Source organism: Mytilus californianus, unplaced genomic scaffold (genome assembly GCF_021869535.1).
Source record: "Mytilus californianus isolate M0D057914Y unplaced genomic scaffold, xbMytCali1.0.p SCAF_1, whole genome shotgun sequence".
NCBI lineage: Eukaryota > Metazoa > Mollusca > Bivalvia > Mytilida > Mytilidae > Mytilus > Mytilus californianus.
In genome coordinates, this window is record NW_026262581.1 from 66,223,926 (window position 1) to 66,250,102 (window position 26,177).

Below are 26,177 nucleotides of genomic sequence, written 5' to 3' on the forward strand. Positions count from 1 at the left end.
ATCCTGTGCCCAATTTGCAAAATGCATATACAAAAGTAAATCTAATCTCAACTATGAACAAGTAAACCGATACAGTATATATATAAAAAATTATAAAAAAAGTTATGGTTTTGCATGAGATGTTTGCGACGTAGGGCACTACATGTCAAGTTATACAGAACGTAACGTCAAAACGAGTAAAAAAGCATGATGTGACATTATGACTTGACAAAAGTAGTCGCTGACTGTGACGTTAATACTTTCGACATGTAGTCGAAAATGGGTTCAAATAAATTTCTGAAATACATATTTTAATGTTAATATATAGTATTTTTTTTGTGCTATTGTAATTTCAAAAATTCCCCCGCCAAAACTGTATTATATGACTTATCATATTTGTAACAAAATTGTAAAAAACGGCGTTTTGTGACATTTTGACTAGACACAAATAAAAAGCTCGCGTTTATTTTCTTTTTTAATATTTTCCCTTGAAACTTCGACTTATTTTTTTTCTTTCACTTGAAAAACATCTTTTCACGTTTAAATAAATTTTCAGATCGTAGAAAAGACCGCAAATGCCTATTGTTTTTCATTAGACACTTAACAAATACGCCGAAACGTCAAAAAACGGCAAGTGTGACATTTCAACGGATTTGATAAAATTAACAATTTAGGACATAATTTAAACAATATCTACTTTTAGAAGACATGGAAAGTTTTATAGGTATTGTATAATTTTGACACTGAAAGGGTAGATATGTAAATTGTGATTTGAGTCTGCAGCATTCGTTCGAATTTTGAAGAGCTCTTTATGAAATGAGAGATTTGGGTTTTGTGACAGAAATAAAAATTTCCAATTACCATAAATTCTGCCACGATACTTTGAAATATTGTAGCAAAACTTTTTCTTTTTTTTTTCCTTGTCATATACGGAATAAAATGATATATTAATTTCGGAATAATCTATTTGAATTGTTTTTTAATATCACTCTTAACTTCTCTCCTATTCATATTTTTTTTTTTATAATTTTCGGCTTGGCCACAAAACAAAGTGAACTATTCGTTCTGGTCAGACGCGTCCAGTTAACGATTACGTCATAAATAAAACATACGCCGTTAACACAAAAGACTGCTCTTTCTAGGGATATAGCAATCTCAAGACGACTGACCCTTTCGGTGTTACTAATATAATGCATGTCAATTATCATTTTTATTAACATTCATCATACATGATCAAATTTTGATTTGAATCCGATTTTCTGACATTTTATTACAGCGCAGAAAACCAATGATTTTTTTAAAAACTAATACCGAAAGTTTAGGTACATGAAGAAGTAACGGAACAATTTATTCCATTTATTATGTTAAATAAATAATGGTATGCCGCTAATATTTACAATGATACAACTTTTATAAAAGAACAAAGTTCCAATTTCCTCCGCGTTGCACGTATTTTATCCAACAAAATGCAATAACCAATATTTTTTTTTTCTTCAAAACTTTTTACAAATATGTTAGAAAAATGGCGGATTGACAGCAAATACAATGCAATTTCCAATATAATTAATATTTCCAAATGGCATAACTCTTTTAAAAAATAGTTGATAGGCACTGATTTTCGAACGTGTCCATACGATATAAGTTTTATAAAAATCTGGCAAGAATTGTACACTTGAAAAATTCAATACCCCCCCCCCCCCCCCCCCCCCCCCCCTCACCCCCACCCTTAAATACTGAGGAGAAAGTATATAATAGTACAAGATTATGAATGCTTTAAGAAGTGACTTGCTTTAAAATCGTAATTTGGGAGTTGGGAGAAGAATAAAAAGAAACAAAAACAAACCCAAAGTTATGGAGGATGTATAGGTAACCGTTGTTCAGTCTTCCAGATATTAATTCAACCGTTTTTGCCAAATCAAAAATTCTGAACAATTCTGAAAAATTTCATGATTATGGTACAGTTTCTCTGTCTGGTAAAAGCCTCCTTTAGCAAATTGAAGATTCTGCTTTATAAGATTTTTTTTTCTGACAAGTTCCGTTTGCAGGAAAAGACCTCATGTAAGCAATGGTAAGTAACCTTTGTGCTGTGGTCTAGTGAAAATAAGTATGTACAAGTGAACTTTATAACTGGTTAAAAACAGTAGGAGCCTCCAAATTTTATTCAACTGTAATCATTGACCCGAATAAAAGTTTGATTTTATTAATACATTTAAATTCTTAAAAGTGTTTAAAACGTGAATAAATGATTTTAAGGGGTATGATAATGAAACAGCAGCCCACCAAACAAAACAAAACAAAAACATCTAGAGGTCAACATATGGTATAAAACAATACACGAGTGTGTACAGTACATGTACCTGCATGTCAAGTTCTAAATTGCCGCGAGTCTTAAAATTTTAAAAGCCGTAAAAAATATCAAGTCCGTAATAACTTGAGATGTTTCTAACTTGGACCACAAACAGAGAGAGGTATTTATGATTCACATGATTTTATTTCCGAAAACAATATTACCAATTTATAGGTAGCTCTTTATAAGCAATATTTATGCATCTGAAAAATGTCGCCGATAACTTGCAGAGATAATTTGCAGGAGACGTCGAAATTGTCTGCCAGCGACGTCGTGCATTTTCGCGCTAACGTTGAGGTTATCAGGGGGAGACGCAATTTTTAGGATAAATTGCGTTTATCTTCGAATCCAGCACGTTGACATATATTTTTTATTTGAGATTTGGAGAAAGCATGACAAAATGCAGTTAATGTAGAAAAATGTGAAAAATGACATTTTCAGAACCACCCTATTTCCATACTTTTAGGTTAAAAAATATGCCACTTTGAGCATCTTGTCCGCAATGTCAAGCAAGGCTTGGATAATTATATAGTCATTCTTGTATAGATTTATTTTTTTCCTTATTGTCATTTATCACAGCTTCAGATTGAAACCAATCTTATTAATTTACGACGAAGAATATCTACTCCAAAAAATTTATAACATTGCCTAACTTTTTTACAAAATTGCACAAATCCCCAATTTTCAGCCTCAATTTTCTCGAAAACAAGCACGGTGACCTATGTTTTATTTTGTGTTTTTTTTTATAACTCGCCAAGGCCTACAACATATTTCAAAATTATGAAAATGACATTATATCGAGAAACTGTATCGGATGCCCTTAACATACGACTTTATAGCAAACAAAATGAGTTTTCTTATGAGTGGAAACTTACATGATCAGACAGAATTTTGTATCAGATTCTTTATCGAGAAGATTATCTTGATAATAAGCCTCTTTCGTCTTTTTAAGGTATAAATTATTATATTTTTACTTGAATAATACTTCAAAATAAAAAAAAATAGAATACCTGAAGATAGCGTTTCAGCAATAGATTATCTTAGTTGTATATTTGTCAAAACTTTTCGGAGTTTCGAATCTTCAATGCTCTTCAGCTTTGTACTTTATTTGGCATTTCAATGTTTTTAATTCCGTTTTTCAGTTACCCTTTTAATAGAAACTATGCTGGGAGTTCCGGTTTTTTTTTTGGCCGTAAATTGTAACAATAATTGATGACCTTGATAATTAGTTTTACAAAAAGTCAGTTAATAAAACATGATAAGTCGGACATTGTCCTCTCTCGTTGGTTATACCTGCCTCATATAATACATTTAAACACATAAACCTTATATGAAACAGGTGCTACCTGATGACCTTTTGAATGATTTTGATCATACCTTTTGGTAACTAGATACAAATTAGCAGGAAATAGTATGCTTCTTTATGAAGTTTTAGAAAAAAAAAAGCCACAAAAATGAAAACCAGAAAGACTTTCTGCCATGTTATTGAGATTTTGTTCATGATAGTGCTACCCCACTGTGGTTCTCAGCTTATAAGCATTTTTATCTTAAATGCTTTTGTAAGAACACCTTAAGCAGCTTACAATCAAACAAAATCGAAGGGACAATGACGTGTGTTTGTGTGTGTGTGAATGATTTTGATTTTGATTTTAGAAATCACCTAATCTGTCCAACTTTGAACATATTTTTGTTACAATGTCAAATAAAAACAATACGATTAAGTGTTTGTTTTTTGTTTGATTCTTTTATTTGTATCAAAAAAAAAGTATTCCCATTCCTGTCCGATAAAAAAATAACCTAACATTATTCAATATGATGATGCGGTATATACGTTTAAGAGGCTTAGAAAAACCAGATAATACGACACCTATCTCAACTAAATCTAGGACAGATTTGTTAATTTTCTAAGATTAACTGTCATGTTGTTCTCTACTTAAAGATTAACCGCAACATTGATGAAATTCCGGAATTTTCGAATTTCAACTAGACCCGCACTAATGTGTAATAGACAAATTTATAGGTTTGACTTTAATTGGACAATCATAAAGAAACTCTATATTATTTCTGCGTCTCTCTACCTGGTGGAAGGGAACAACTCATATTTAAATGTAGTTATAATTGAAACTGTAAAGTGATGTTGCAGTGAATACTGAATACAATTAATATAAAAATAAGAGAGAGTGGTACGATTGCCAATGAGACAACTCTCCACAAGAGACCAAAATGGCCCAGAAATTAACAACTATATGTCACCTTACGGCCTTCAACAATGACTGAAACCCATACCGCATAGTCAGCTATAAAGGACCCGGAAATGACAAATGTAAAACAAAATAATGAACGAAACACAAATATGATATACAGAAACAAAACGACAACCACTGAATTACAGGCTCTTGACTTTGGACAGGCACATATCACATATGGCGGGGTTAAACTAGTTTGTAAGCACTTTTTTGTTAATATTCTCGCTTATCACATAAAGCTTACATAAAAGAAGCGGGAGATACCAAAGGGAAAATCAAAAAAAGTCATAAGTTAAAGATAGATTGACAATATCATGACACATTCCTCAAAACACTACATAGAACAAAATAAAGAACGAGCAACAGGAACCCCACAAAAAACTTTGGGTGATATCAGGTGCTACGGAAGAGTAAGCATATCCTGTCCCACCTAACGTAATGGTATAGTAATAACTAGTTCGATGTTCAGTCTCATCCAAGTATGTCCCAACCGAAAAGAATAAGAATGACCACGACAATTTAAAAATACTGCTCAACTGTGACAAAGATATTCCATAGCGGCCAACTAACTCGTGATGTCGCCCGTAAAACTTCCGAAATGATGACATCAACTTAACCATTAGAAATCCTTAGTTTAATCCAGGATTTTTTTTAACGGAAAATGCCTTTACGAAGTCATAAATATGACTATTGGTTTTCACTCGTTCCGTTGATTGATAACTTTTGGTACGTATTTTTTTTGTTGTACTTTTTTCAATAGCTTTATTAGAAGCAGCAACCTTCCATCAAGGAAATTATTATAGGAAACGCAATTCTGCAACCTAAAACATAGAGCAGTCAACTACCTAAATCGATTTAAAATAAAATTTTCTATTCTATTCTACCGCGAAAATAAACAGGAGATAAAACCAGACCATAATCTCTCTTGCGTTAGGTCACATAACATGTCATTTACAAAGCGTCGTTCAGAAAAGGTACTGTGTGTAAGAGGAACACATAAATGATAAATAAGCTATATATATGGATAATGTTGGTGAAAAATGTTGAAGAAAATTGTGTACGAAACACTAAAAAGACTGGACGTAGCGTGTCATTTGTTAACTTAGGTAAGTACGAAAAGGATATTTTGCAAATATTGTCTAACAAAGCTTAACCTTTATGAACCATACTACATAAAATGATGTATCAATATCAATATATCATATCAATATAAATATCTATCAAAACAAATAATGTAAGTACAAAACAACGTACATAATCGATGCGTGGGTTTTTTAAAAGGCAGAAAAAATACTCCCCTAATTTGCTATTCTTCATGTTGTATTTGAGCAATTTAGGTCATTATGCAAACGGAAAATAAAAAAATAAATTTTTTGTTTACAATATTTAACAATAAAGAGTAGGACAAATATATCAAAATGTATTATAAAATGTCAACTGCAACTCATATATGAAGCTATTTATTGAGATAATTGAAAATATCAAAAAGAATGCACCATAGTCAATTTAGAACAATAACAGTTCATTCCATTTGCATATACTCTTTTGTTACTAAAAAGAGTTACCGTTATCATGTTACAGATATAACTTTTACGTATTATGCTATTTTATTTAAATTCAGATTGCTGCTTAGTATAAAATAAATTTCTTTATAATGATTGTGTAGTAGATTAACCTGATAAGCATATGGGGTACTTTTCATTAATATTTCAGAAATTTATACCTATATAACACAATTTCGATACACTACTTTATTATTTTATATTCTTTAATTACTGCTTTAATTTATCAAGGCCAAGATTATTAAAGATATGTGACAAATTGTGGTAACACATATCAGTTTTCTCGTCTCATATCATGAAAAAGGAAAATGCAATAAGAAGTGAACCTCATCCTTTAACGGAGCCTACGTATATAGAATAATGCCCCCAAAGCAGAACACAGAGACCCAATGACACAATTTTTTATACGATGTAAATGATTATAGGTACGGGCCTTTCATGTCACATAAAAGATCACATGAATATGGATTAACAACGTATTGACCACAGGTAAGCCCTTTGTTTACAATGCAGAGGACAAGTTTTACAAAATGGCTTTAGGTCATTCTTCAGTGTTGGTCAGTTCTATAGGATGATTATAACACAATGACCCAAGGTCTTGTCGGTCTACCCCTTGTCAAATAATGTAAAAGACAATGACATGAGGACATCCCCATTTGACTAGGATAATTAAAACACATAGGTCATCTGCCATTGTCTATGATAAGTTCATGTTTAAGTCCCCTTTTCATGTTCATAAATAATACATGGACTCAAAGTCATCTTCCTTTGCCTTATTTTTATGATTATACTTAACAATCGGAAATGACCTTGGGTCATTTTGTGAAACTCATCCCATAGGACCTCAGGTCAATTGGTTTTGTACATTTACTTATTCTTAACAACGTGGATGACTTTGGACCATTTTGTTCTAATCAGAGTACAGAAGTGGTGACAAAAGGACTGGACTTGGTGTCTTGTTTTTGTTCATGTTTCATAATAAGGATTTTTATTTATTTACTATTTTCAAACTATGCAAATTCATCCCCTTCACTAACCCTGATTCCAACAGTTTAGGTCGTGATTTTTTTCATATTCCTGATATAAGGGTACCAGTTATCACAATCTCCAAACATTTTTTCCAAATGATCTATAGCATTCTATTGCTTACAATTTCTTAATATTTTGAAGTTCTAAAACGAAACAAAAATTATCATTCGCATTATCAGTGATAACTTGAGGTCTATTTTTGCAGGAATAGATTTTAAAAAGACGTGCGATCAAGGTGTTTTCAAAATGAGCATATAGTTTACTAGTATGTTGCTACATTTATAAAATATTATTGCGTCTTTTGTTAATGTATTGGATAAATAAGATGACTTCGTGAACCTCTTTATATCAAGCTTGAAAAGAAACACACAGTATGAACAGGTACATAATTTCAATAATTTATTTTTTAAATGATTTTAACTATGAAAATGTAAAACACTGGTGTCAAAAAAAATGCCGATTTGCAATGAAGTGTGTTAAAATTAGCCTTGTGTCCTTTAATGACACCGATAATTTTAACACAAAGCATTTGATAGATTGTGTTTTTTAAAAGCATGGCAACGTGTAAACAGTGAAAAACGAGCTATGAAGGAATTTACATAAGTGTAATATCCACTTTATGAAACTGGTATAAAACGGTAACACAAACTAGTAGGCAAATTTATATTTGTTTTCAAAATTCAAGACCCGTAAGATCATATATTTATCAAGTTAAACTGAACTCCTGGACGTTTAGAATATGCAATCGTCAATGAGATAACAACCCAATGATTCAAATATAATGGTTAACACGTGTTCTTTAACAATATACAGTTGTGTATACATGCAATATAAAAAGTTTTGAGTGAAAAAACGTTGTGAAAGAATTTAAAACTGACTTTACAAGATATGCATTCAACACAAATTCCCCAAAGGAAAACATGGCTGTAATCTAAATTGCCCAAAGATTAAATGGAAAAAGGGATATGGTGTAAAACTGTAGATTTATTTATTTTCGTAGGTATTAATTTTCGTGGACTGAAGAAAACTTGCATTTTCGTGGATATTTGATTTCGTGGTTTTGCCAATCTGTGCACACAAAGCCATAGAAAAATTTGTAATTCGTTGAACATTTGAATTTGTTGTTCACTTGTATCCACGAAACCCACGAAAATTGGTATCCAACGAATAATAATGAATCCACAGTAATTATTTCATAACACAAATCTCTAGACGCATTTGACACAACAAACAAAAGGAACTGCGCTTTTATAATCAACACAAATCAACAAGTAACACGTTACTGAAAGTTCAAATCGGTTTGAGCTGGCTCGTTATCGTTATTTAAGAACACATTTGATAGAAGAATGACGGATATTATCAAAGGGATATTCAAACCCATAAGTCATAAACAAACAGCGTAGCAAAACACGAAAAACGACCAAAAACAATTTGAAAAAATAAAGACAGAGTACCACGAATACTTCAAAAAACTGGGGTTGATCTCAAATGCACCGGAATGGTAAGATGGGTCTGCTGCACATGTGGCACCCTGTGTGTGGCTATTGTTAGTAACTTTTGAGAAAGAAAGGACGAAAATGTGATTACGACAATGGAACATATACATCGTCATCTGTGAAACAGATATTCCATTTCGGTCAACCAACTTGTGATGACGTCTGTTAAATTTTCAAATGAATTACTTCTACTTTACAACTTGGTACCTTAGGTCTTTGATAGCAAACAGAAACTATAAACTGCCAATAGAGACTGGTTAATAGAAAATTATTGAAAGAAATAATACAAAAAAAAATTACTTTGAAACTTATGTGATATTGAGAATTTTTCCAGTATATTTTCAAATGTTTGATGTTTGATATATATTTATAACCCGGCCTCATAATTGAAATTCAATTAAACCGTACAAATAAACCAAATAAAAACATTTATGAATCTATATTTGAATTAATTAACATACGTTTAGACTCTCAAGGGTAAAAGCAAAGTGTGTTAGGTATTATGTATAATATATTCTGAAACTACATTATCTCTATGTTCCTTTTTTGAAAAACAGGGCGAAATATATCAAAATCTTAAGAAGTAGACAACCCAAAACCATAGCAAAAAAGAAATTGTCAAACAACAGTCCACAATAAAGACAACAGAAAAAATAAACCTGATCATCATGAACCTAACCAAAATTGGATGAACTGTTTCTGCTCCGCTAGGATTACCCGTCGATAAAGTCGCTTCGATTAAGAGGAAGGGGCAATTGTGTACGACAATTGGTACATAACGGTATATCAGATATGATGCCAATTTCAAAGTCAAGAATCTTTATGATGTTATTGAGTATTGAGATGCATTTTTGCTTGAGTTCTCCTTGGTATGTTGGCCTTTTTTATGATACGAAGCTGGAACAATATTTTCTAATCTCACTTTAGATGTAAGTCAAGGAGATTGATTTAGAATGTATGTATTTTTTTTATGATCAAACAATTAATTTCATAATACCTCTATTTTTTTACTAATGGCAATGCTATCAGTATTGTTATCAAACATTAAAATGCTTATTCTTTATTTTCCTGCTTAAGGCCAGACTAGAATTATCTAAACATTTTTTTATACAGAAGTAGAAGGTAAATCTATACCTTGACTCGGTGATCCTAGTTGATCATAGTTATCATCTTCTTGTTCAACCTTACCTTCAAACTTCTTTTAATTCATTCATATGATTGGTAAAAAAATCTGCCTTTCAGTCCCGTACAACATTCAGTGGGAAAGCAAAGTTAAGAATCTTGTAAGCGGCATGATCATTATAGACAGTATAAAATCGCTCTTCAGGGATACTAATTACCTATATGTGTATGAACACTATAACAGCATAAGAGGCGGCACCATGATATAAAAAAGAAGATGTGGTATGATTGCCAATGAGACAACTCTCCACAAGAGACCAAATGGCACAGAAATTAACAACTATAGGTCACCGTACGGCCTTCAACAATGAGCAAAGCCCATACCGCACAGTCAGCTATAAAAGGCCCCGAAATGAAAATGTAAAACAATTCAAACGAGAAAACTAACGACCTTATTTATGTACAAAAAATGAACGAAAAACAAATATGTAACACATAAACAAACGACAACCACTGAATTACAGGCTCCTGACTTGGGACAGGCACATACATACAGAATATGGCGGGGTTAAACAAGTTAGCCGGATCAAAACCCTCCCACTAATCTGGGACAGTGGTGTAACAGTACAACATAAGAACGAACTATAAAAATCAGTTGAAAGAGGCTTAACTCATCAGATGGATAAAAATACAAATACTACAAATACAAGTGGACGTGGCCGGGTACTTGTACATCCAAACAACAAAAAGACACTAAGTACAGATCTGAGAGTACTCGCAGTTACTGACAGCTAGTTCAAAGCCACTAACAACTAATAAAAAAAAATCAGGCATCTAAGACTAAATTATCAATCCGTACACATCCAACATCCAATGGATTTAGTGTAAAGACGTCATAAACAGTCAGAGAAAAACATGACCTTGTGCAATGCCAAGATACAGGTATCGACAAATTGTAGATCCATGAATGTGTATATGTATATAACAATAATATTTAGTTTGCTTTTAATTTACTGATAACAAAATCAATATCAGTACCAATAAAAACAATATTTAATGATCTTATTACAGTGTTGAATTGGTAACCTTTTAGAATAAGTTTATTTAAAGGATCGATAAGTTTACTAGGATCGTTGCTAAATTTCCAGGCACGGTAAACAATATTGCCGTAAAAAGAGGATATGCAATCCCGTTTGGAAACAAAGGATATGTAATCCCGTTTGGAAAAAGAGGATATGCAATCCCGTTTGAAATACGTTTTCTACAGGTACAACCAAACTTTAAAACCAAATCTGTATATCTGTAAAAGAATTTAGTAAAGGTTTTAAGTAATTTGTGATAACGAAATCCCTGGCTTAATAATTTACCAGTAATACATAGATTACGTTCGTTAAAATCAAAAACGTCACAACAGACACGGGCATAGCGAACGAGTTGTGAAATATAAACACCATAAGATGGTGACAATGGAACATCACCATCCAAAAAGGGAAAATTAACAATAGGGAACGAAAAATCGTCCCTTTTGTCGTAAATTTTAGTGTGGAGTTTCCCGTGTAAAACCGAAATATCTAAATCTAGGAAAGGACAGTTTTTACCGTTTAAATTTGATTTATTCAAAGTAAGTTCCTTTGGGTAAATTGAGTTGGTTGATCGCTATGAGGGAGCTGTCTGACAATAATTAAAGATTGAAGTTTTTATACTTAGAGACAGTATAACTCTTGTTACAAGATGTAATAAGTATATAATACAAAACATAATAGTACAGAGACCGAGTAGACTTAACAATTGTAACCACCACGTGTATATTTGAAGTAAAATATTACATTTATGCATTTCACTACAAATTAATATATAAGTCGAAGTGATCATTATATCAACTAATAAGACGGGAGACATATTTTGTTGAAATATTCTGTACCAAGTCAGGAATATGACAGTTGTTTTCCAATAGTCCCTTTCTATGTATATTTGTGTTTATTTTTGTTGCAGTTCAGTGTTTCTGTTGTTCTGTTGTTTTCCTCTTATAGTTGATGTGTTTCCCTTGGTTTTAGTTTGTAACCCGGATTGTTTTTCTCTTAATCAATTTATGACTTGTGAACAGCGGTATACAACTGTTGCCTTTAGTTATCAAGTTATTTCCAATTCTCTTCTTCTATGTTTGATTCATAGCTGGACAAATTGGTTAGGAGCCTAAATGTGCAAACGGATTAGGATTTGCTATACTGTAGTATTGACTACTATTCAAAGGCCATGTTTGTCCAAGTATATTTCAAGTGTTGATGCAAGTGACAATGTTTTCTTCGCAAAATGTTAAACATTAAATTTTTACTATCAAAACGGTAAGTCTTGATTACATGCAAGGAATCAAAAACGAGAGGCTTTCGGTTTCTTATTAATTTGGTATAGTATGCATTTCATTGATAAACACAGCAAGTTTTTTTTACAACAGGACGAATTAATTGTTCCTTCAGATAATATAAATGAAATGACAAAACATAATAAACATGAAACAACAGTTATTCAATTACCAGTTGTATCAAATATAAGATTTATTGACTTGTAGTTTATGTATACGAAACACTGTTAATATTTCGGTGGATAGTTTCCTTGTGGCGGTGGATAGTTTGCTTGAGGCGGTGGATAGTTTGCTTGAGGCGGTGGATACGCTGGTGGTTGATTATACATAACACCGCCTGGTTGAGGATACTGACCATACATCATTGGTTGTGGAGCTGAAATGACAAAAATATTAAAACTGGTCCATTGTAAACGAATTTTGTACTACTCACCAGTTATAGTGTTCCCTTAATACTTGCTTATAGTTTATTATATTTTAAATTGATTTTTACAGTAGTTTTATCCTTACAGAATAATCCTTTGCGTAAAACTGTAGATGGATAAGGAACCTGGACAACAGTTACAACTTTTGTACAAGATTTTCTCATTAAGGGGATGTTTAAGCATTTGAAAGGGGTCAATCTAATAAATCGCCTACTTTATCATATTATCATCAGTAATGATTTGATGGTGTTCTGGGTTTTTTTTCTCTTGATCTTTTTTTTTAAACAGACATGTTATTTAATAATTTGATCCAGATGAAGGAATATATATGACCAGCGTTCCGGTCTAGTACAAAGAAAGTTATCAATTCGCAAAAACAAAATAGTCCTATAAATATGTATGTATTTTTGCATGTGCACGTAAAGTGGACGTCAAGCAACCATTTTCTCTTTTTATAACGTTAGGTGTCGGTGTGATATTTGTTCATTGTAAACTGAAATGAAAATGTTAGCACATGGAATGATTTGTAATTGTTCTTGATACTGTTCTCACCAACAGTGGAAAAACAAAATGTTTATTTCAAAATTCAATAAAGATTTATAGACTCTTTCAAATGCACAAAACACTACTCATAAAAACTAACACAAAGTATCACGTCCCCTGTCAAAAATTGGGATAGAAAATTTATTTGCCGTAGCCTAGACAAATGAATAATACTCGTGATGAGAAAAAAGTAAAAAGATATGTAGAATGATAAACAAACAAAAACTGGCAATCTTATATTTCATAAACAAATCATTATACTTTATGGTTTTTGGCTTTGATTACATACTGGAGTTTTGTCATTACAATTGTTGACAACCTGAATATGTTTCCATACTAATCATACATGCAGATCTGTGCAAATGTTTCTCACCTTTTCTGTAAACAATTATATGCATTTATATCCGAAAAACTTTTTTAATAATATTCAAAATCAAGATAGAACTTCTGTTTTTAATATTACCTTGTTGTTGTTGCTGTTGTTGTGTGATAACAGTTGTTCCGCCAGTATTAGAGGCGGTATGAATAGTTGTCGTCCTGGTTGTATGCTTTTTACAAATGGCAATAATAACAACTATGATAACTATAAAAATGATAGTTCCTACTACCGCACCGGCTATGGAACCACTAAAAATTTAATATTAAGTATCAATAAATATTTGAATATTAGAACAGTGCGTTGATCAGATATATAAACAAAAAATACTGATCCAGATGAAGTATTATGTATGACCAGGGTGTCAGTCTGGTACAAAGAAGGTTATCATTTCTCATTAACATAATTATATTACCGTCTGAAAATATGCATTTGACTTCTGTCAATGGGCGTTAAGCCGACGCCGATCAACATTTTTTTTCTTAAATGGCCAGTGTATAATACTGTGTGGAAATTTTTTCGAAATAAGTGTAGGAACACAGCGACTGTCTTGTAGGAAATGTGTGCAAACAATAGTGTTACTCTCTATCATATTATCTACTTAAAATTGCCTTGGTTTCACCATCTACAAATATCAACAAAAAATTTTCAAACGAGTACAGATTACGAAGTTGACATCTTCGTAGAATACTGATCAGACAATACAGGTGTCCTCTTTTCTAAGCCCGCCCGTTCACTTGCACTACATGTGTGCAACACAGCCAAAAAGCTTATTCATGAATTAAAACGAAATTTAGTATTTTATGGTATGATAAAACTTTTAAAAAAATCAAACACACCTGCTTGTGCCATTACATTCATCACTATGATAGTAGTTACTGTAGTAACAGTATTCACCATAAACCTTCACAACTGAAAAAAAAAATACATTTTTAATTAATATGAATTACAAATATTGAGGTCCGCGCCGTAAGATTGTTTTGGTGGTACTTAAAGGTGTCTACGTATACACAGTTTTCATTATTTTCGAAATAAAGAAATAGAATGGATAAAAAAGGTAAATGCTAGTTATTTAACGGAATATATCTGTACCACAATGCAGTGATTTAACTGGTTTATATTTTAAAAAACGATATCTTGATAAAGATAAAACGTTTGAAACTCTATAAAGAATTGTAATTACATACCAAAAATGTATAACGATCATGAATAGAAACAGATACTATATAAAATAGCTAAATTATTAAACATTTGTCTAACAATCTAACTTGCTCAACTGTCATCTAGAATATGACACAGATACCTAATCTATATTTGAAATGTTTATATGAAAGAAAGAGCGAGTACTAAATGAACGGAACGAGTTGTAACTATCTTTAAGTTCATTGGGGGAGGTAAACAAGATTGCTTTATGAAATCTAATCGATCGGAAGTACTGCGGTCGATGCCCAAGGAGAAGTTGTCTGTGTAATATGTTGTTATTGTTGTTAATTTATTCGTCATTTTTATGTTAGGCTTTGCTGTAGTCTATTATAATTGGATGTATCATTTTAGCTTGCCCTACTAGCATCACTTCTTTCTTTTTTTCAATTAGACACCAAAATAGCTCATACTTCTAGATAAAATTGAAGATTAATTTTATTGCGAATATAACATGTATCACAATGTGTCATATTTGTACAATGACTCGATGGATATATTTTTAATCTACATATCTGTGTTCTTTTTATTTTACAGCAAAAACAACATTGATTTCGATAGTCTTTAAAAAGATCACAAGCCATTTCCTTTCATTTTATGATCGATAACATATAGCGCTTACGTCGGCACAAAAAATCTGTTTACATTATATTTGAATTAAAAATTCACTTCGTAACAAATCTTGCACTGTATATTTCTTATGTCTAAATATGGTAGATTTTGTCAACCTAAACCAGAATCTACATTTTTTTATATTTGGGGTTGAAATATGAACACTTTATATGAACAATGTCAACAAATCCTGTTTTTTTCCTCAGATGATTATACATCGCAATGACATATTTTTCATTTTTGAATATGCACTTAATATTTGGGCTGAAATTCGGCCTAAACAGCACCGACTTCTTATATATCATATTATAAGAATAAGTACTTTGGACTAGTTTTCAGTTACAGCGAGTATTGCTTTATTAGTACATGTGATTTTGTAGATTTTACTATGTCCTTTTTGTACATTAATATAAAAAAGTCTTTCTATTCCATATATCGATATTATATTGAACAATTATTGACTTTTGATGAGGTTGATACAATCATTTATCAACCACAGAGATTTGATATTTACTGAGGTCAACAGCCAATTTTGTAGTATTTGCTCAAGATACTTTTAAAACTACTCCCTGTTTTTATACTAGATCTATCATCTGCTTTTGCAGTTGCTATATTTCATAAGTGGAATTATTCAATGAAATTTACTAAAAACATACACCGAAAAAGAATGAAAAAGAAACAAGCGGGAATTTGCATGACGTCATAAACCTACGTCATTGACGTTGACTTGGAATATCAGTTATTAGGTACACGGGAACTGTTTCAAATCTTGTATTAACACCACGTGATTTTGGCCGCGGTGAATATAATGTTTTATCAAAGATGATTTCCTATGCTTTAAGCCAATGTGAAAAAAAAAATTAAAGTCATATTATAAAATAAAATTACACCCAACCGAACAAGAACACAATCTTTTTTTACATTCGACACATATCTGATATCTGTAATCTCGTCAGTGAGTCATGCCTTGGTGTTTAACCCTTCGATGCGACTGTCATACAAGTGAGAGGTTTAGCTAGCTATAAAACCAGGTTCCATCCACCATTTTCTACATAAGAAAATGCCTGTACCAAGTCAGGAATATGACAGTTGTAATCCATTCGTTTGGTGTGTTTGAGCTTTTGATTTTGCCATTTGATTAGGGACTTTCCTTTAAGAATTTTCCTCGGAGTTCAGTATTTTTGTGATTTTACTTTTTTTTCAAAAAAATTTAGGTTTAAAGCTAGGCATATTGTAAAGACACCTTATATGCAACTCAGACTATGTCCAATATTTTTTTTACCTACAGTTATATTTACGATGGCTATTTTAAAAACAAGTGATACAAGGTGACCTGATTTTATGTTATGAAATACTTCTTTAATAATCTTACGTTTATGTTGATGAATATCTATTTGTCCATGTTATGGGTCTTAGATATTTTAATATCAAACTGTCAAGATTGCAACAATAGACAACAGTGCGCAATTGCTATCACTTAGTGTCTGTCATCCGTCTGTAAACATTTTTGATAGTATTTTCTTCTCTAACCACAAGTCTATTTGCCCTGACATCAAATGTGATTATCATCATTCGTTAAACAATGTTGCGACCGTTACTAGAAATACATTATAGGCGAAGAACAGGCAAGATTGTAGGCTTGTTTATATGGCTTCTGATTTAATATTAATCTATTAATCTAATTTGTACACAAAAGTCATAAAATGATTCATTACATATCAGACGTGTATGTGCTTTCATGTACCAATAGCAGTCCAAATTTCTAATCCTTCAGAACGGTCGACACACTCTGCAGAACACACATATTTCATTAAGTGTTAATTTGTTCTCGTTCACAATACGCATGTAGTATTTGCCACTGGATGTTAAACTAACAACATTGTCGGTGGATATTTGTCTCATTGGCAATTATACCACATCTTCTAATTTGATTAATAATTAATCAATTCTTAGTTTTTATCATTTATATTATTATTTTCAATTGTCATACAAGTGCGAGATTAAGATAGCTTAAAACCCAGGTTTAACCCAATATTTGGTTCGGAAAATGTCTTTTCCAAGTCAGAAATATAACTCGTTTCTTTAATTAATAAAGTTTGATTTTGTCAGTTGCTATAGACTTCCCCTTTTTGAATTTACATTGGAAGGTCGATATTTTTGTTAAATTTTCTCCACAGCAAGGCAAACTATACATAATTTAAATTGGATATACCAGGAATTTCCTGTTCTACTATTACAAGATTTTGAAGTTAAGATATTTCAAACTATTCTTAAAGAAGTCTGAAATAATGGTTTACATGAATATGCGGTAGATACTGGATAATTCTTAATCGTAGTTTTCGAGGAACTATAAAGTTAAATAGTAAATGATTTGAACACGACCGATGATAAAGAAAGTAAAGCTTACATAAAAATAAGGTATTGCATTATAATCGAACTATTTCATATATATGTACATTCCTTTTTATCGTTATAAATTACAACTAAAAGGTAATTAATAGAACATTCGGAGTAACAGATGATCAACACTTACCACTGAATATTAAATTCAGAAGAGCAGTGAACAAAATACGTCGTAGAAGATACATGATTATTTTTCCTGATCCCTTCTAAAGTAGACTAAAGTAAACTAAATTTAAAGTGCACTTAACTACTGGATATGAACAATGTGTAGTTTTTATCAGGTAAAAAATAATTGAGTGTAGATCATATCAAATATCACAAAACTTGAACTTTGGTGTTCAATATACATAACAGTATATAAAGAATTACAATAGAAATGAAATATGTTTTAGCGAATGAATTCCCTTAAATATGCAAATATTGCTAAATATTTAACCGATAATTTTCTAGAAGTTAATGCAAAATTTATATATTGTCAATAATGGAATGCAAAAATTCGAATTATCATTCTACTTTTGGAAGAAAGCTTAAATTCTTATTATAACTTAGACTTGTGTCAGACCGATTAAATTTTAATCTGATTTTTTGTATTTCCGATCACCAGTATGGGAACGTGAAGTTTTAAAAAACATCTCGATGTACTGCTCAAACCAATGCCATCACATACATAAACAGAAAAATTTCATTTCAATTTAGTTCGTGATGTGTCAGGCTTAAGGCCATTCCGTTTATCCTACGCTATTTCGCTAGAGATATATTTTTTCATTTTTATATGAAATGAAGAAGAAGAAAAATAGAAACCAGGTCTTTCCACATCTATTTTCTAAATAATTGAAAAGAAGCTGTTTCCGGTTTACTCAAAGTTACCATTGTCTTCCAATCATAGGTTTCTTTACACTGATTCAAAAGATACATGGTTTCTATCTACTTTTGTCTGAATTAAGAAGATACTTAGCTACTTCCAGTATAGATAATGTCAAATTCAGTCTCATATGATGGCTATATTTACTCTGATTCAAAAAATATATGGTTTCTATATAATTTTGCTTGTAATAAGAGAGATAATAAGCTACTTCCGGATAATTAAAAGTTGCATCCAGTCTCAAATGATAGGTGAATATTTGACTTTTTAAATAACATATGGTTTCTTGTTAATTTGTGATGAAAATTGTACAAAATTGGCAACTTCCGTTTTACTCAAGGTCACATCCGGTTAATATTTTTTTCATGGTCATATGTCACACAACATTTTGCAAAAGACCATATGGCTTTATCATGTACCAAGTTGAAGTTATAAACAATTTACCTTTAATAAAACCAATTCAGTGGCAATGACTCCTAGTATTGGATTATTTCAGACCAAATCTATTATATCTTCATCATAATAAAACAAACATTTTGCACTAGTTCTTTATACATATCTTTAAAAGTGTCAGAGAAGATGATGAAACAAGGAAATATCAAAATTGAGGACAAGACCTTGATCTCTTTTTCTCAGTTAGAACCCACGAAACTTAAAGATTCTAGGTTTATATGGCTTAAGGTTTATGAGTTAAAAAACATAACGACAAATTTAATTGGTAAAGGTAGATACCTCCTATAAGATATTACTGAATCGCTTCAATCCAAATTGACCAAGAATACCTGAAGATATATAAAGAACAATTCAGAAAGAAATATTATGTCGTTATGATTTTGGGTTACAGAGGAGTTAAGATAACTAAAAAAAAAAGTGTTTGGGGAGATAACTCCAACAATAAATTTATAAGTCTTCGGCTAAACAAGGTGAGTTTCATACGCGCGATAACTGTTCGATATAATATCAAAAACATCTAATCGACATCTTGCGAAACCTCTTTATCCCGCAAAAAAAAGATTTGGAGGAAGAAAAAAAAATGATAAATATAAATGTTAAATTAAATGTTAACGGTCTTTTCCCTCCAAAACTTGTTTGATTTATTGGATGATTGATTGATTGGTTGGTTAGATGGTTGACTGATTAAAAAGATTGGATACAAAAAGCGGTTAGAACCACAAAATTTACAAAGTATTAATTTAATGTTTGAATTTTCCTTTAGTTTCCTCTGAATTGTTTGACATTTTGTAGCACAAGGGCAATTTAAAGGCATGAGTTGTGTCATTGTTGAAAATGTACAGTGGCCTTTACTAATTCACATCTTTGTCCTTTGGTAAATGGAAAGTTGTCGAATCAACAAGCATTTTCTTATTTATATGTTCCCATCTGAGTTCCAAATAGATATTAAAGGCATATTTTCTTCTACGGAAAAATTAGTGTGGTGAATGATACGTTTAAACGGCTAAGAATCATCTTCCTTAATGCTGATATGCATAAGAAGATGTGGTATGAGTGCCAATGAGACAACTCTCCATCCAAGTCACAATGTATAAAATTAAAAAGTTAACAATTATAGGTCAAAGTACGGCCTTCAACCCGGAGCCTTGGCTCACATCGAACAGCAAGCTATAAAGGGTCCCAAAATGACTAGTGTAAAACAATTCAAACAGGAAAAAAAATTTAAACGGTCTAATCAAGATACAAACGAGTAACGGGAAACACCTATGAACCACATCAACAAATGACAACCACTGAACAATAGGCTCCTGATTTAGGACAGGTGCATAAAAAAAACAGCGGGTTTAAATATTTTAATAGGCGCCAACCTTCATCCTAACATGAGACAGTAGTGTAAAATTACAACCTAAAAAGACACACTATAAAATATCAATTGAAATGGCTTTAATGTTTAAACAGAAACAAGTAAACAAACACCGAACGAATCAGTTTGATCTATGACACAACATAAATACAATATTAAAACGTATGTGCTTATATAACATAGACAATACCGATAGTAATAAAAAAGATATAGGAAGAGTGTCAAAAAGACAACTCTTTCCTTGGACAAAATGGCGTTAGTTAAAACAACGTACACATGTGAATCTAAATATAATAATTTTGTTGTTAGGAGTACGGAAGTAAACACTTTTTACAAAATTAATAAATTTGTTGTTCAGAGTTCAATTACAGAAGTTAAAATTTTCGTCATACTTTTATAGCTGACTAAGCGGTATGGGCTTAGCTCATTGTTGAAGGCCGTACGGTGACCTATAGATGTTAGTTTCTGTGCCATTTGGTCTCTTGTGAGTAGTTGTCTCATAGGCAATCATACATTTGTACCACATCTTCTTTTTTATAAATAATACATTTGTATAAATATGTTAAAAAAAGATTTCCTAAAACTGTGATGAGGTGATTAAAGCTTCTTCTTCAACAATATCTATGTTTGTTTCGGCAATTAGATTTATCGACAGGCTGTTGATATTGATGTAGGCACCACTTGTTCCCTTATATATCTTACTTGTATCTGTATTAATATGAAACAAAGTTTATTGCAAAACTTAGTAAAAAAAACCCGTCTTAATTCAAACTACTAGAGAAAAAAATATAGAATAAGGTAAACCGTTAACTCTGTGACATAAGAATTTCCTAAACGTTCTCTTCTATCGGTGTGTACGTTTTCCAACTTGTTTGCTCTGCACGTGTCTGTAGTAACGTTTTAGATTTTAATGAACTTTGTTTATGTAAAACTTATATTTTCTTTGGCCTCATTACTGGTATCTCTTTGAACATTGCAGTCTTCGTACTGCACACTATGCACGAGCTTATAATCCATTGTGTAGCAAGTATTCGGACGTTGGAAAAACAAATGTTTTAAATGAAGTACTTTAACCAAATAAATATTATATATACAATAGTGCTTTTCACCTTTTAAGTTGAAATTTCCGTTCACAGATTAGTAAATGCAGAATCAAATCTGTTTAACGTTAATATAAATACTTAAGCTGAACAAGATAAACGGAAAATTAAAGGTGGCAATAATAATACATGTAAATCACATACACGTGAAGACGTGCTCTTACTCCAAGATCCATCATGAATAATAAACATTCATGACACTCAAGAAATCTGACATAACAATAATTGGCATTTCTGACGCGAAATTTTCAATTGGCATTTATCCGTTTTACATTCGGTATGTATCCATTTTATCCGTTATCCTTCCGTTCATGTCCGTTTCACATCCGTTCATCATCCGTTTTATCTGTTATACGTCCGGTAGAAGTCCGTTGGTGAATTGGTTTACCGGACCTCCAACGGATGTTTAACGGAAACGGAACGGACGAGTACCTTAAAAAACGGACGACTACCGGACGTTCAACGGACACTTCATCCGTTGCACGTCCGTTTAAAGTTTTGAACATGCTCAAAATTTTCCACCGGACAGAACAGACGTCGACAGATAAAACGGACGCTGAACGGACATGAAACGGATATGGACGGATGTCTAACGGATAAGAACGGACGTCTAACGGACATGAACGGATTGAAAAATGTTATCCGTTCGGCGTCCGTTCGCACTATCCGGTAAGGTGTAACCGCGGCTTTAATAACGAATTGATTTTAACGAGCATGGCGTAAATACATCTCTCCTAAGTAGCATGCCTATTTTGAGCGTACATTTTTTAAAACTGAGAGAGAGAAAGAAAAAATAGATAAAGAGGGAGAGAGATAATTTCTTTTCAAAGTTGCTGTTTGCCAGTTTCCAACTATAAAATATGATACGCGCGTTTTTCGTATTTAGACTTTACGTTTTTTATTTTTTATTCTGAACAAGGATTTATTTAATACTGGAAACTACTTTTGAAAATGGAATGTCATAATTTTTTTTTCTATTCTTTTTTCTACTTCAACCATATTTAAAAAAAAAATTAAATTATACTTTACCAAAGCATCTCTGTATTATAAACTTATCTTGTATTCATCATAGTTTTAAAGGGAAATCACACTATTTATACTACTAATAATAATTCATTGAAATTTTGCATGTAGACAGATCATACTTATTAAGATATTTTAGGCGAAAAAAAAATTGGGGTCACCGATGTTGTTTTCGAGATATGACGTCATCAAAACTTAAAGAATCGCGTTATAACGAAATATAGAAATACCGCTCTAAATTGTTAAAAAAGACAAACTTATTGAAAAAACATGTTTAACTGGAAAAACAAAAACAGTCAAATGTAACTTGTACCTTATGAACATTTATTTGTCTCGGTTTCCTTATTTTTGAAGGCATTTGAACATTTCCCGCCATTTTTAGTTGCTATTTATAATAGATTTTTCTTGAAATAAAAAAAATCTACTAATGTTTTTCCCTTCAAACTTCTGCAAAAGTTGCAGCTTCAGGGAAGATTTTAAAAGCATAAATAAAAAAGGGGGGTCACCGATGTTTTAAATCCGCTAAAACGGAAATAATCTTTATTATTGAATTTTGGCGGGAACTATAACCTTTTAACGTTATAGAACGACGTTGCTGTCATAACAGCATTTCTTGCAACGCTTGGGTTGAATTAAACCTTTTCACTACAAAATATAATATCATTTTTGAACATTTTTTAAGATATTTTGATTATTCATTGATATCTTTATCAATCTATCGAATCGTTAAACATAGATACAATAACAGTTTATTATAAAGTAATTGTCAAAGTTGAAGTCATCTCATTTTTTTAATTGCATTTGTTGTATAGGGAAAACGAATGTTTGCCTCATGCCGTATTATAGAAGTCATTTTCGGCTTCCAGATAAAGAATCTTCTACCTCGGAAGACTGAGGGTATCCGGGCAGAAAAGTAACACGTTCCTTTTAGACTGCAGGCAGAATAATTTCGTTACCATAATTTCACTAGCTTGTCCATTCGCACCGGGAAGATAAAACCTGAAATGCCGTGTTAAAAATGCCACAAACTCAGCACGTTAAAAGAAACCTATTTTCGGTAGGAATTTAAAATTGGTTCCGTAATTACACAACGCTTCATAATTTATTCGAACTGTGGAAACCAAATTTTTTTCTGAGTTCTATCATCCCGCACCCATTTTTCATACATCGTTTCATGTTCATTGTACATAATATGTTCAATGTTCATCGCCTGTGTATTAAAACTTTATGTATTATGTATATTCTATTACCGTTCGATTAATCGCTCAACGTTGGTATGTTATGAGAAATACAATGCATCTGATAATTTAGAGTTAATTGACAATAAAATACACATCGCCATATTGATATCAGGAACATATAATGTTCCCAGTTGATATGTAATTAAAAAAATCTTTTAATTTGTAATAAACGGATCTAGTTTTTTTTCTTGTTCTGCTACATCTATCCGTGTTTCTGTGAACATGTCGATATAGTTTATCTAACTCTAGTTTTTTGTCGAGCCTTCGACTTTAGTCGAAAAAGCGAGACATAGCGATCCTACATTCCGTCGTCGGCGTCGTCGTCGTCGGCGGCGGCGGCGGCGGCGTCGGCGGCGGCGTCGGCGGCGTCCACAAATATTCACTCTGTGGTTAAAGTTTTTGAAGTTTTAATAACTTTCTTAAACTATCCTGGATTTCTACCAAACTTGGACAGAAGCTTGTTTATGATCATAAGATAGTATCCAGAAGTGAATTTTGCAAAAATAAAATTCCTGTTTTTCCATATTTGACTTATAAATGGACTTAGATTTTCTGCCAGGAAACAATACATTTACTCTGTGGTTAAGAGTTTTTAAATTTTTAATAACTTTCTTAACCTATCCTGGATTTGTACCAATCTTGGTCAGAAGCTTGTTTATGATCATAAGATAGTATCCAGAAGTAAATTTTGTAAAAAAAAAATCTATTTTTTCCGATTTTACTTATAAATTGACTTAGTTTTTCTGCCAGGAAACAATACATTCACTCTGTGGTTAAATTTTTAAGATTTCAATAACTTTCTTAAACTATCCTGGATATGTACCAAACTTGGACAGAAGCTTGTTTATGATCAAATGCTTGTATCTCGAAGGAAATTTTGTACCTGTTTATCCGAATTTTACTTATAAATGGACTTAGTTGTTCTTCCAGTTAACATTACATACAGTATGCAGTTAAAAACATTTATTAGATCCATAAAACTATCCTAGATTTATACCAAACTTGGACAGAAGCTTCTTACAATCAAAAGATAGTATCGAGAGGAATATTTTGATTTTTTTCCTCATTTTTGTTGAGCCTGCGATTAACAGCAAAAGTAGGCGAGACACTGGGTTCCGTGGAACCCTTACGAATTTTTTTTATCAGATGACAAAAGAGAGTGTGGATAACCTTTGATGTAGAATAAGAGTTCGAGTTCCAGCTAAATTTAGAGTTAAAGTTCCAGTTTTATTTTTAGTTCGAATGTTAATTCGAGTAAGAGTTCTAGTTAAAGCTCGAGTTCCACTTAGAAACTTCCGAGTTATACTGTAAGATAGAATAAATTCTGGTAAGAGTTAAAATTTTGAGATCTGAGATCCGATGAAATTAAAAGAAAGATTGCAGTTTCTATTTTCTGTTGGTGCACCTCTCTTTCTTGAATTGTATATTCTTTTATCACATTTATGTTTCAGTATGGTATAGCTTATATACTTTTTTTTTTTGCCAAAACTGATTAATGGTAGGTAATTTGAAAATAACTGATTGATTGTGTGTGCCACTTTCAGCACTCTGCTATATCATGTTGGCCATTTTTTTTTTAAAGAACCAAGGTATCAAGAGTAAATCAGCTACCTTTGTATTAAACAAATGGTTGTCCTTTACAGTCATGATCGGAATCTGACAATCTCCCTATATCACTGTTTGTTGACATGCAAGTGATCACATTGAGTGATCTGAACACGAACCTACATCTGAAGTACTAGTTTTTTTTTTGTTTTTTTGTTCGTTTTTTTCTTGATTTTTGCAAAACTTTCAGTGGCAAATATTACATGAATATCAGCACAAAATTTGTTTCTATATGAGATGAATACTCTTTCACAAGACGGACCTTAATGTGATGGTTACAGATTAGCACTCTGAAAGACATGTTACTCTACATAAATACATGTGTGTGTGTGTTAAATATTTCTCTTGTTGGAGTCTTGTAAAGCCAAATATACAGTGTGGAATTTTTGTTGTTGTTGTAGGCAGTACGGTCATCAATAGTCCAAAAATAACTAGGCATAGTGTTTGATATTCCCAGATTGCTCTGACTTCTAGCGGCCTTATTTTTTAACTTGCTGGTCGTACAGTTCGCTATAATTGACAGTTTGAAGAAATACTACAAAATATGATTTTTTTTTTCCCCAAATTATGTAAGCCTGTACAAAGCATTAAAGGAAGATTGAGTATAATGTACTATATAATACGGTGCTAAATTTTCTTTGATTTCGACAGACAGCAACCGATGTAAAATTTTGTATGCTTCTTTTACAGTGATGTTTAACTGGCGTTATTCTTATATAACGTTTGATATTTCAACAAATATGATTACTCTACGAATCACTCGTGTTCATGTGTTTGTATCACCATACCCCCCTTCCCAAAAAAAAAAAAAGAAACAGAGAGAGAGAGAGA

The 26,177-nt window shown here is 31.9% G+C and overlaps 1 protein-coding gene across 7 annotated transcripts in view; it reads right to left on the minus strand.

Moving 5' to 3' along the window:
* Window positions 1-10,774: 10,774 nt before the first annotated feature.
* The window catches only part of LOC127722919 (TM2 domain-containing protein DDB_G0277895-like), a 122,398-nt gene continuing 106,995 nt past the window's right edge, over window positions 10,775-26,177 (minus strand). For 4 of the 7 annotated variants that reach the window (XR_007991776.1, XR_007991775.1, XR_007991777.1 and 1 more), the window contains exons 3-5: window positions 13,572-13,735; window positions 12,313-12,516; window positions 10,775-11,081 (exon numbers count right to left, since the gene is read on the minus strand). Coding sequence is in view for 2 of the 7 variants with exons in the window: in XM_052229356.1 (XP_052085316.1) it covers window positions 12,368-12,516; window positions 13,572-13,735; window positions 14,324-14,396; window positions 17,830-17,884 (441 nt within the window). In the remaining 5 variants the exon portion in view is untranslated. Of the gene's footprint in view, window positions 11,082-12,160; window positions 12,517-13,571; window positions 13,736-14,323; window positions 14,397-17,829; window positions 17,991-26,177 lie in introns of those variants that run through there. The other 3 variants (XM_052229356.1, XR_007991766.1, XM_052229355.1) reach the window with 3 other exon arrangements.